This window comes from Capsella rubella, unplaced genomic scaffold (assembly GCF_000375325.1).
Source record: "Capsella rubella cultivar Monte Gargano unplaced genomic scaffold, Caprub1_0 scaffold_3, whole genome shotgun sequence".
Classification (NCBI taxonomy): Eukaryota; Viridiplantae; Streptophyta; class Magnoliopsida; order Brassicales; family Brassicaceae; genus Capsella; species Capsella rubella.
This window is the reverse complement of record NW_006238921.1, coordinates 5763074-5775498: the sequence shown is the minus strand read 5'-3', so window position 1 is coordinate 5775498 and position 12425 is coordinate 5763074. Positions and strand designations below refer to the sequence as shown.

General features: G+C 39.5%; 4 protein-coding genes across 4 annotated transcripts; all 4 read left to right on the top strand.

The window, feature by feature from the left end:
• The first annotated feature begins 94 nt into the window (after positions 1-94).
• Positions 95-4274, top strand: LOC17893212 (translocase of chloroplast 120, chloroplastic). The gene is made up of 3 exons (XM_006296811.2): positions 95-204; positions 482-3883; positions 4004-4274. The coding sequence occupies exon 2, from the start codon at positions 533-535 to the stop codon at positions 3845-3847; it is 3315 nt and encodes a 1104-aa protein (XP_006296873.1). The 5' UTR covers positions 95-204; positions 482-532; the 3' UTR covers positions 3848-3883; positions 4004-4274.
• A 329-nt stretch (positions 4275-4603) lies between these two features.
• Positions 4604-7112, top strand: LOC17891301 (pentatricopeptide repeat-containing protein At3g16610). Its single transcript, XM_023786315.1, has one exon. It carries the CDS (start codon positions 4724-4726, stop codon positions 6686-6688), a length of 1965 nt encoding a protein of 654 aa, XP_023642083.1. The 5' UTR covers positions 4604-4723; the 3' UTR covers positions 6689-7112.
• Positions 7113-7299: 187 nt separating this feature from the next.
• LOC17891120 (helicase-like transcription factor CHR28) lies at positions 7300-10506 on the top strand. The gene is made up of 10 exons (XM_023785543.1): positions 7300-7337; positions 7556-7698; positions 7864-7935; positions 8034-8111; positions 8211-8895; positions 8982-9112; positions 9211-9432; positions 9525-9977; positions 10066-10275; positions 10399-10506. Exons 2-10 carry the CDS (start codon positions 7597-7599, stop codon positions 10504-10506), a joined length of 2061 nt encoding a protein of 686 aa, XP_023641311.1. The 5' UTR covers positions 7300-7337; positions 7556-7596.
• A 408-nt stretch (positions 10507-10914) lies between these two features.
• LOC17891914 (putative F-box protein At3g16590) lies at positions 10915-12052 on the top strand. Its single transcript, XM_006299070.2, has one exon. The coding sequence runs from the start codon at positions 10915-10917 to the stop codon at positions 12037-12039; it is 1125 nt and encodes a 374-aa protein (XP_006299132.1). The 3' UTR covers positions 12040-12052.
• The last annotated feature ends 373 nt before the right edge of the window (positions 12053-12425 follow it).

Sequence of the window (12425 nt, the reverse complement as noted above, 5' to 3'; positions counted from 1 at the left end):
ATTTTCCACCGTCCGATGTATTAACCCGAACCGATTTAAACCGTCCAATCAAAGTCTCTTATCTCCTCCTCCTCCTTCCCGTCGTAGTCGCGCAAGCACTGTCGCAGGCGAGTAAAAGGCGTAATACACAACAACAACAACAAAAAAGCGCATATGTAAAGGATCTTTCTTTTCAGACTTCTTTCAATCTCTAATAGTCACCAGGTTAGATTCTTTTCGCCTCCTCTCCTTTGTAGCTATCGTCAATAGATTCGTCTTGTATCTTTTGAATTCTCATGAGCAAAATATATACCTGCGATTTTTGGTTATTTTCTTCACTCTGCTCCCATTGAATTTGTAAGTAACGAGGATTTTAGGATTTGTGGCGGTAATACTGAGCTAGAGCAATTTTAATTCTTTTCTCTCTTGCTCTATTTTTGCTGTTACAGTTTATTGAGAGTTTTTATAAAGTCGTAAGCCTATTTTATTTGGTTTGGTGCAGTGATTCGTGATTTTGGTTTGGGTGGATTTTGTAACTGCGGTGATCTCAGAAATGGGCGATGGGGAAGAGATGAAGCTTGCTGATGGTGATAGAACTAGTGATGGGGAAGTAGAGAAAAGGGAGTTGGTGGGATCTGATCAAGTGATGGATATTGAAGAAGAGGTCTTCGAGGAAGCAATTGGTTCGCAGGAGGGACTAAAACCTGAACCTTTCGGAGCCGATGAGGATTTGCCATTAGAGGCAGCATGTAGTAGCAATGAGAGAGGAGTACAAGATTTAGAGGTTAGTTATACGGTGGTGGGAGAGAGCCATAGCGAGGTTGACGTGCAACATCTAATTACGAAGGATGCTGAATCTGATTTGGTGACTTCCAAAATGAATGATGATCAGGGGGGGACAGGTGCAGAAATTTCTTTTGGTAAAATCGAATCAAGCTTGGATGTGGTTGAGAAGAGTGATGAAGCTACTTCCAATGTTTCCAGTTTAGCGGCTGAGGCTGTAACTTTACAAAACGGGAACATACATTCTTTTTCGGAAAACACAATTGTGGTTCCTGATAATAAAGAACTGGTGGCTGAAGTTATCTCAGTAAATTCCTGCTCCGAGGAAACAGGGGATGATGGTATTAAAAAATATGGCATGGGAACAGAACAAGAGATTGAGGAAGGTGAAGGAACACATAAGAATTGCTTTCAGAAGGGTTTCGTATGTATAGAAAATGATGAGACTGGTGCCGACTACAATGGTGTTAAAAAGACTTCAGGTGACGAATCCTTGAATGATTGTATTGAAGTAGCAACTGCGATCCTATCTCCTTTGGAAAAATCTAGCTCCGAGGAAAAGATAAAGACTGAAGATCACAGCAGTAGTGGCTTCCCTGGGGAAACTTTTAGAGAACAGGAGACTTTTCACAATATGAATGGAGTACATGATGTTCAGCAGAGTACTCAATCTAAGGAAATTGAAAAGCAGCAAGACAGCAGAGTAAATGTAGGTCCAGAGATGAAGGAAAGCCAACATGTGGATAGAGAATCTGAGGTATTAAGTTCTGTTTCACCAGCAGAGGCTAGAAGTAATACTGCAGCATTACCACCGGCTCGCCCAGCAGGTCTTGGTCATGCTGCTCCTCTTTTGGAACCGGCACCACGTGTTCCACAACAGCCTCGTGTCAACGGAAATGTGTATCAGAATCAGCCTCAGCAAGCTGAAGACTCTACCACTGCAGAGACAGATGAGCATGATGAGACGCGTGAGAAGCTCCAGTTGATCAGGGTCAAATTTTTGAGGCTTGCACATAGATTAGGGCAAACTCCACATAATGTTATTGTTGCTCAGGTTTTGTACAGGCTTGGATTGGCTGAACAGTTGAGGGGAAGAAACGGAAGCCGTGTTGGTGCCTTTAGTTTTGATCGTGCCAGTGCCATGGCAGAACAGCTCGAAGTAGCTGGACAGGATCCCCTTGATTTCTCTTGTACGATTATGGTGCTCGGTAAAAGTGGGGTTGGTAAAAGTGCAACTATCAATTCTATTTTCGATGAACTGAAAATTAGTACTGATGCATTCCAGATGGGGACAAAGAGGGTTCAGAATGTTGAGGGTTTTGTTCAGGGAATTAAGGTACGGGTAATTGACACCCCTGGTCTCTTACCATCCTGGTCAGATCAACACAAGAATGAGAAGATCCTGAAGTCTGTCAGGGCATTCATCAAGAAAAACCCGCCTGACATTGTATTATATCTTGATAGATTGGATATGCAAAGCAGAGATTCTGGTGACATGCCTCTCTTGCGCACCATCACTGATGTTTTTGGACCATCAATATGGTTTAATGCCATTGTGGGTTTGACTCATGCCGCTTCGGCTCCACCAGATGGCCCAAATGGTACTGCTTCTAGCTATGAAATGTTTGTTACACAACGTTCTCATGTCATCCAGCAGGCCATTCGCCAAGCAGCTGGAGATATGAGGCTCATGAATCCTGTTTCTTTAGTTGAGAACCACTCTGCTTGCAGGACCAATCGGGCAGGCCAGAGAGTATTACCTAATGGCCAAGTGTGGAAACCTCATTTGCTATTACTCTCATTTGCCTCCAAGATTCTAGCCGAAGCAAATGCTCTTCTGAAATTACAAGATAATATTCCAGGGGGACAATTTGCAGCTCGGTCCAAGGCTCCTCCATTACCAGTTCTCCTCTCATCGCTTCTGCAATCAAGACCACAAGCTAAGCTTCCTGAGGAGCAGTACGATGATGAAGAAGATGAAGATGATTTGGACGAATCAACAGATTCTGACGAAGAACCAGAGTATGATGACCTTCCTCCATTTAAGTGGTTGACTAAAGCCGAGATGGCTAAACTTAGCAAATCCCAGAAGAAGGAATATCTCGATGAGATGGATTACCGGGAGAAATTATTTATGAAGAGGCAGATGAAAGAGGAAAGAAAGAGACGTAAGTTGTTAAAGAAATTTGCTGCTGAGATTAAAGATATGCCTAACAGGTATAGTGAAAATGTGGAAGAGGAGAGAAGTGAACCTGCATCTGTTCCAGTTCCCATGCCAGATATATCTCTACCTGCATCGTTTGACTCTGACAATCCTACTCACCGGTACCGGTACCTTGATTCCTCCAATCAATGGCTTGTTAGGCCAGTCCTGGAAACTCATGGGTGGGATCATGATATTGGTTATGAAGGTGTGAATGCGGAACGACTTTTTGTTGTTAAAGAAAAAATACCGATATCTTTCTCTGGTCAAGTGACAAAGGACAAGAAGGATGCAAATGTGCAGGTGGAATTGGCCAGCTCGGTTAAACATGGAGAGGGTAGATCAACTTCCTTAAGTTTGGACATGCAAAATGCAGGGAAGGACTTGGCGTACACTGTTCGAAGTGAAACTAGATTTAACAATTTTAGGAAAAACAAAGCGGCAGCTGGTCTCTCTGTAACGCTCTTGGGTGATTCGGTGTCTGCAGGGCTGAAAGTAGAAGATAAGTTGATTGCTAATAAACGGTTCAGAATGGTTATGTCTGGTGGGGCAATGACTAGTCGAGGAGATGTTGCCTATGGTGGTAGTTTAGAAGCTCAGTTTAGAGATAAAGATTATCCGCTTGGTCGGTTTTTGTCAACTCTTGGACTTTCTGTGATGGATTGGCATGGCGATCTTGCTATCGGAGGGAATGTACAGTCCCAAGTGCCCATCGGACGTTCCTCTAATTTAATTGCTCGTGCTAATTTGAATAACAGAGGGGCAGGGCAAGTAAGCGTCCGCGTAAACAGCTCTGAGCAGCTCCAACTTGCTATGGTAGCACTTGTTCCTCTGTTCAAGAAGCTTCTTAGTTATTATTCCCCAGAGAAAATGCAATATTGACAATGATTAATAACATTTAAGGTTTTGATTGAAAAGGTACTAATCTATCTGCTTTTGATTGCTGATCTCGATATTTTTCATTTGCTGCTAAACTCTATACTAACTGACCGAGTCTTTGGATTGCTGATGTTGATGTGGCTTTTGGTTTTGGTGCAGGAGGAACATGGTGTGTCCTTGGGTTGAAAGTTGAAGATCAAATTGCTGTTTCTTGAAATAGCAAGAACGCATTCATTCCATGTCTCCGGTATAATAGTTCAGTAGTGGTTTCTTTTATTTCTCAAACCTTGTCTATGGTAGAATAAAACATACCTATTTTTGTTCATGTACTAATTAGTAATAAAGCTTTGTTGAAAGTATGCAAATTTAAGAAGATGGTAATTAACAAATTTTTCTTGAAACATGTTAATGAGGAGATTAGAGTTCAGAATTTTGAGTTTAAGATTTAGTTTTGGCTGGGCGTTGTCGCGTCACAAAATGTAACAAGATAAACATCATTGACCATTGTATGTAAACTTTCCAGGTTTTCCCATAGAAAAAATATTATGCTACAGCCTATAAGCCTACAACTCTTTATTACTAAATGATATGAGTTTATTAGTTTAACTCTATCAACACATTATAATCATTAAATTTTATAACTAAGAACAAGAAAAAAAAAAGAAAAAAAAAAAAAAGAGTTTAAGAAACACAAAAACAAAATTAAGAAACATTACTTTTTAATATTCCAATATGTGTACATACTCCTACGTTTTTGGGAATTCAGAATGCTTTATAAGAGTCAACGGAGTTCTGAACTTATGACTTTGATGTTTGGTTTGTACTTTGTAGCATGTTTTGGGTTACTTTGACTGAAACTTGAAATCCATTATAATCCCAATGTTTCTGAGACTTCTTGAATCCTGTATTCGATCAAGGAATCTAACATTGGGTCAGATCATTCATCAGCACCTTCTTAAACGCTCCCTTACAATGAGTTCATCTACCCTGCTCGTCAATTTAACGCGTCTTTACGTATCATGCAACAAAGTGGAATTTGCACGCCATGTGTTCGATGAAATTCCTCATCCAAGGACGAATCCTATTGCGTGGGACGTGATGATCAGAGCCTACGCGTCGAATGGTTTCTCGGAAGAAGCTTTGGATTTGTACTACAAGATGCTCAATTCTGGTGTTCGACCCACGAAATATACCTACCCATTTGTGTTGAAAGCATGTGCTGGTCTGCGAGCCATGGAAGATGGTAAGCTGATACATAGCCATGTGACATGTAGCAACTTTGCAACTGATATGTATGTCTGTACTGCTCTGGTTGATTTTTATGCTAAATGCGGGGAACTAGATATGGCATTACAAGTGTTCGACCAAATGCCTAAAAGAGATATTGTGGCATGGAACGCTATGATTTCTGGGTTTTCTTTACATTGCTGTTTAACTGATGTCATTGGATTGTTTTTGAATATGCGTAGAATCGATGGACTCAGGCCTAATTTATCCACAATCGTTGGGATGTTTCCTGCTCTAGGAAGAGCTGGTGCTTTGAGGGAAGGGAAAGCTGTTCATGGGTATTGCACACGGATTGGTTTTAGCAATGATTTAGTTTTTGAGACGGGGATCTTGGATGTATATGCCAAAAGCAAGTGCCTTATCTATGCGAGGAGAGTTTTCGATTCAGTCTCTTTAAAGAATGAGGTAACCTGGAGTGCTATGATTGGAGGCTACATAGAAAATGAAAAGGTCACGGAAGCTGGAGAAGTGTTTGTGCAGATGCTGGTTAATGCAGATGTGGCGATGGTGACACCAGTGGCCATTGGGCTTATTCTTATGGGTTGTGCGAGATTTGGAGATCTGAATGGAGGGCAATGCGTACATTGTTACGCGGTGAAAGCAGGCTTCATCTTAGACTTAACTGTTGGAAACACCATTATTTCATTTTACGCCAAGTATGGAAGCTTATCTGATGCTTTTAAACAGTTTGGTGAGATTGGCTTGAAAGACGTTGTTTCATATAATTCTCTAATCTCTGGGTGTGTGGAGAACTGTCGCTCAGAAGAGAGTTTATGTCTATTTCATGATATGAAATCCTCTGGAATGAAGCCAGATATAACAACGCTGCTTGGTGTCTTAACCGCTTGCTCTCACTTGGCTGCTTTGGGACACGCTTCTAGTTGTCACGGGTATTGTGTTGTTCATGGCTATGCAGCTAATACAAGGATTTGTAATGCACTGATGGATGTGTACACAAAGTGTGGAAAACTTGATTTAGCCAAGAGAGTTTTCGACACAATGCAGAACCGGGATATAGTTTCCTGGAACACAGTGCTGTTTGGATTTGGAATTCATGGGCTTGGCAAAGAAGCTCTTTCTCTGTTCAACAGTATGCATGACACAGGTGTGTACCCAGACGAGGTGACTTTTCTTGCTATTTTGTCTGCTTGTGGCCATTCAGGGCTTGTGGATGAAGGGAAACAACTGTTCAACTCCATGTCTTCAGGAGATTACAACGTCATCCCAAGAATAGACCATTACATTTGCATGACTGACCTTCTAACTCGTGCCGGATACTTGGATGAAGCTTATGATTTTGTCAACAAGATGCCATTTGAGCCAGACATTCATGTTTTGGGTACACTTCTCTCTGCTTGTTGGACCTACAATAATGTGGAACTTGGGGAAAAAGTGTCGAAAAAGATGCAGAGTCTTGGTGGAACAACAGAAAGCCTAGTAGTTCTATCCAACACCTACTCAGCTGCTGAGAGATGGGAAGATGCAGCAAATACTAGAATGACACAAAAGAAAAGAGGGCTTCATAAGTCCCCAGGTTTCAGCTGGGTCGATGTTTGATTATGGAGAGGATCTTAAGCAGCCACTTGAGTGTTCATGGAAGTCTGGCATTATCACCATTTGGCTGAAAAGAGATATCGTTGCAGGTGAGATGAACAAATGGAAACTCGAAAAGATGAGATCTTAGGGAGAGAAACAATTGTGAACCAGGTAGACAGACTTCAACACGTTACAAGACATGGAGAAGTGTCATGAGTGTTATGAAGCTCGCTCACACATTACAAAGCTACTAGCTTGGGAAGGTAGACTCATTTTAAAGAGGAAGACAAGGGAGAGGAAGTAACCGAGAGGCAAAGAGCTTACTCTGTGTGCATATATATACATGTGACGTGGTATGTGTGTAAAATATATATACGAAATCTTATTGGGCCAACCGACTTACTAAGAAAGCCCTTTGTTGGTTTTATAGAGAAATCTTTTGTTTGTTTACTCTCTTAAAAATTTGTTCCGTGCGATTGTCTCTTTCTCCGTCCAAGCCGCAACCCTAACCAACAACAACAACAACAACAACAGTGCGATTCTTTGCTCTCACAAACTCGTTTCATCTTTATACTTTAATCACGTCACCAACTTTTTCCAGTTATCTCCGATTCGTCCTCTGTTCTTGTTCTGCCCTATTCTTACTTTTCACCTCGTCGTGATCAATAAGGTTTTTTTAATAAATCATAAAACATTGATAAAATTGGTAATGTGTGATCGTTAATTTTTTAAGAATGCATAAGATACTCATTCTGACGCTAGTCATAATGAATGTTACTTAATCTACGAGGATTTTAATTTCCAATTATGGCTGTCTAGCTACATCAAATATGCTAATATACTCTTCTTCCAACAAAATTTACAGTAATGCATGGCTTTGTCTGGCAGGGCTGAGTTCTTGACTCTTAACAGCAAAGGGACGTTTTAAGATGGATTCTGCTATGGACAACAATAGTTCAGGTAGTGATGAAGAAGCAAAAGAAGAGGAGACCACCGTCAACGAGAGTGTGATCTACCAGGCTGCATTACAAGTATATATATCCATCTTTACCTCTTAACACTTTTTCGTTGCACTTCAAACACTACTTTTAAGTAGCTCATCTTATTGTGATTTTGCATTTTAAACTCATGTCTGTGTAACTGTGTTGTTCTATTAATCCACTTGATGTTAATTATTATGGCTTAGTTTATTACAGGATCTGAAACAACCCAAGACCGAAAAGGATCTACCTTTTGGTGTTCTTTCAGTTCCACTTATGAGGCATCAGGTAATTAATTATCATGATTTGACTTAAAACTTTTTGCTGTCCTTAATTTGGACTTTGGTCCTATTGTAGATATACTAAAATCTCTATATGTTTGTCAGAAAATTGCATTGGAATGGATGCGTAAGAAAGAAAAAAGAAGCAGGCATTGTTTGGGAGGGATATTAGCAGATGATCAGGTCACAATTTAATTATGTTGTACACATTTTCTTAACTACATTTGATGATATGTTAAATTTCTCACAAATTATATACCTGTGTGCTATATGGTAATGCAGGGACTTGGTAAAACAATCTCGACGATCTCGCTTATCTTATTGCATAAGTTGAAGTTACAATCAAAGCTGAAAATTAAGCGAAATGGTCGAAAATCTGGCGGTACATTGATTGTTTGTCCAGCTAGTGTTGTAAAGCAATGGGCAAGAGAAGTTAAAGAAAAGGTTTCTGATGAACACAAGCTCTCTGTTTTAGTCTACCATGGATCTTGCAGAACCAAAGATCCTATTGAATTAGCAAAACATGATGTCGTTGTGACAACCTATGCCATTGTTACAAATGAAGTTCCCCAAAACCGTCTGGTGGATTTGTATGATACAATGAGTAAGAAGAGAGGCAGAGAAAGCTTTGAAGGACCTAAAATTCAGCCTCGCGTTGGTGCACTAGGAAGAGTTAGGTGGTTGAGAGTAGTGTTAGACGAAGCTCATACAATTAAAAACCATAGAACGCTAGTTGCAAAAGCTTGTTTTAGCCTTAGAGCCAAAAGGAGATGGTGTTTGACAGGAACACCAATACAGAACAAGATTGAAGATCTTTATAGCTATTTCAGGTTTCTTAGATATCATCCGTATGCCATGTGCGATTCATTTCGCCAAAGAATCAAGTCTCCAATTTCCAGAAACCCTCTTCATGGTTACAAGAAGCTTCAAGCTGTTCTAAGAGGAATAATGCTTCGCCGCACCAAAGGTATTACGTTCGCTCCCACTATCTATATATGTCCTTTTATAGTTGTGGTAATCATCTTCTAATTATCTTTATGTTGTCCTGTTTAGGAACATTACTTGATGGACAACCTATAATTAATCTACCTCCAAAGCAAGTTAATTTGAGCAAAGTGGACTTTTCTGTAGTAGAATGGTCTTTCTACAGGAAGCTTGAATTGTATTCGCGTTTGCGGTTCGAGGTGATTCTCCAGTGATTGTCATCTATGTATAAAGCATAAACAAATGGTTGAATTTGTACTATGTAATATGACATTTTTATATGTTGTCTTATCAATAGGAATATGCTGAGGAAGGGACTTTGCATGAACACATGACTCATCTTTTGCTGATGCTTTTGCGGCTACGCCAAGCTTGTAACCATCCACAACTTGTTAATGGATATAGTCATTCAGACGCTATTGAAGAAATGTCAGATGGGGTTCAAGTAGCACAGAGAGATTACCTAATCATCCTCTTCAATCTCTTAAAATCATCTTCTACCGTCTGCAATCTCTGCAGCGTAAGTGCATTGTAATATTTGAGCATTGAGGTTCTTCTCCAGGGTCTCGCTATGTTTCTAATAGTCTTTATTACTCTTAAAATCCTCTGCAGGATCCACCAAAAGACCCTGTTGTTACTTTGTGTGGCCATGTGTTTTGCTATGAGTGTGTGTCTGAAAACATTAATGGGGATAACAAAACGTGCCCTGCACTTAATTGCAGTAGAGAGCTTAAACATGATATTGTTTTCACTGAATCTGCAATTAGAAGTTGCATCAACGATTATGATGATCCTCAAGATAAGAAAGCTCTAGCATTGCTAGAAAACGAGTTTATTTCATCGAAAATTAAAGCTGTTATAGAGATTCTCCAGTCGCTTGCAAAGCAAGGCACTGATCCAGACTCTCCACCAATAAAGACAATACTGTTCTCTCAGTGGACTGGTATGCTTGACTTGGTTGAGCATTCTTTTATCAAAAACCATATAAAGTTCAGGCGACTAGATGGTTCGATGTCTCTATTAACAAGAGATTTAGCTGTAAGAGAATTCAACAATGATCCAGACGTAAGTGATGTTACATTAATTATATGTTTTGCTTTTAAAAAATTCACATTTCTCTGAAGAGAATATGCAATGTTTTAATATCAAACAGGTACAAGTGATGTTGATGTCTCTTAAAGCTGGAAACCTTGGATTGAACATGGTAGCTGCATGTCATGTTATTCTCTTGGATCTTTGGTGGAATCCAACAACTGAAGATCAAGCTATCGATCGAGCTCATCGTATCGGACAAACTCGGACTGTTACAGTAACTCGTATTGCCATCAAAAACACTGTCGAGGATCGTATTTTGGCTCTTCAGGTACTTAAACTATTTCTTTGTTCCAAACAATATCAGGATCATTTTATTTGTACGTAGTATGTAACATTACTCAACTCAATTGTGATTTTTGTGTCTTTTAACTTTTTTTTGTTCTTTCCACAGGAACGTAAAAGAGACATTGTTGCATCTGCATTGGGTGAAAAACATGGTAAAAGTTCTGCGATTCAACTAACATTAGAAGATCTCGAATACCTATTTTTTGGTGTGTAGAGTACACCGGAGATTGTGTGCCTATTCCAGAGGTTTGCTAAGGAATAAAATCTCTAGCTTTAAAAAGTCACAAGTGTGAATGTAAAGATATATTTTAATTTCACATGTTGATCAGATGTTTTAGTAATGCAAAAATGGTCACCAAATAAATAAATATAAAAAATCAGACAAAGTTAAAGATAAAGAGAACAATTATTTCTAAGAATACAAAAGGTTGTGTAATTATTTTTGGGCTTGGTCATCCATAAGAGTGAAACCTCACATAATGATATAGATATATTTTGGACCCAATGTGATAAAAACTGTGTAATAACTTAAGTTAACTTTTATATATCGAATATTATAGATAAATGGACTAGTCAATATCGAGAAATTAGGGTTTCATTGTCTTTCGAAAAGAAAGTAACGATGGCGAGGAAGCTTCCAGCGGAGTTAGAGGATGAGATACTTTATCGTGTTCCACCTCTGTCTCTCGCTCGATTCAGAAGCGTTTGCAAACAATGGAACACACTCTACATCGACAAGAGATTCATCAACAATCACTTGGCTAGTGTCCGTCCTCAGTTCATCATACGGGCCGTGAACGATTCCAAGCTTTATTCAATAGGCATCAATCCCGATGACTCCTTGGAGGTGCGTGAGCTAAACCTAGAACCTCAGAGTCCTAAGAAAGTTAAGTTGTATCGAAACCTCTTTTATTGCGACGGGTTTTTGTTATGTCCTGGTTTGCCTGACGAGGTTGCGGTCTGGAATCCATGGTTGAGACAACAAACTAAATGGATCGAGCCGACGAGGAATAGGTTCAATTTATATGGACTAGGATATGATCATGGTAGACCGGATAAGGGTTACAAGATATTAGGGTTTAGTTATGGTTACCGTGGGGAGACTATTCACCCGAGAGTTTCAATCTACGAGTTTGCAACCAATGCGTGGAAAGATTGTAAGTTTGGTTTACTTGACTGGCACTTAAGATCTCCTCGGACTGTTTTATCTTTGAATGGAACTTTGTATTGGATTGCTAAGAGGCTTGAGACTGCTGAATGTTTTATCCAAAGCTTCGATTTCTCGAGGGAGAGGTTCAATCCCTTTTGTCTCTTGCCATGTGAGGATAACTTTGGCGATACTCAAATCCTTGAGATTTTTAGGGGAGATCGGTTTTCTCTGTTGGAACAATGCGAGAAAACAAAGAAGGTCAAGATTTGGGTGACTCAGGACATGATTAGTGGAGATCGTGGGATGGAGCTTGTGTCGTGGAGACTGTTAATGAAAGTGTCGATACCAAACTTCCCGAGATTACAAGACCATATATACTCTAGTTCTCAGCCGAGTTACTTCATCGATAACAATGATGACAAGAGGCTCATTGTGTGTACTTGTGATGAAACTGGAAAGCCTTGCATCTATGTTGTGAAGGGAGACACGTTCAAGAAGATTCAAATGGGTTTTGAGGTTGATCTCTGGCCTTATCACCTTGTCTACGTTCCTAGTTTGGTTCCCATTCCTTTGGCTCAAGAGAACGAGAATGAGTAGTTTTGTTTCTATTACATTCTAACTTAATGCTTGGGTTTATTATTGCAAACTATTTATAGCATTGTTCAAAATTTTATAATAATGTTTATGATACATTGATAAGTGGTGAGTCTCTTAATACAACAGTCCAATCTAACTTTTCATTGGAGCTATTGAAAACTATGGTTTAGTGATTCTTCATTTGATCTACCTCTCATTTTGTGGCCGGCTGACGAAACCTTTTCGAAGATCTGACTGCCCTGATGAATCCAAGTTGGTTGGCTGTAGTTACATATGCCAGCTTTACTTCAGATACTTTTTAATTTTTTTCCAAGGATTCTTTTATGTAAAAGAAAAAATGAAAGGTAAAAACTTAAAATGAAAAACTAAAAACAAAAGATGTACGT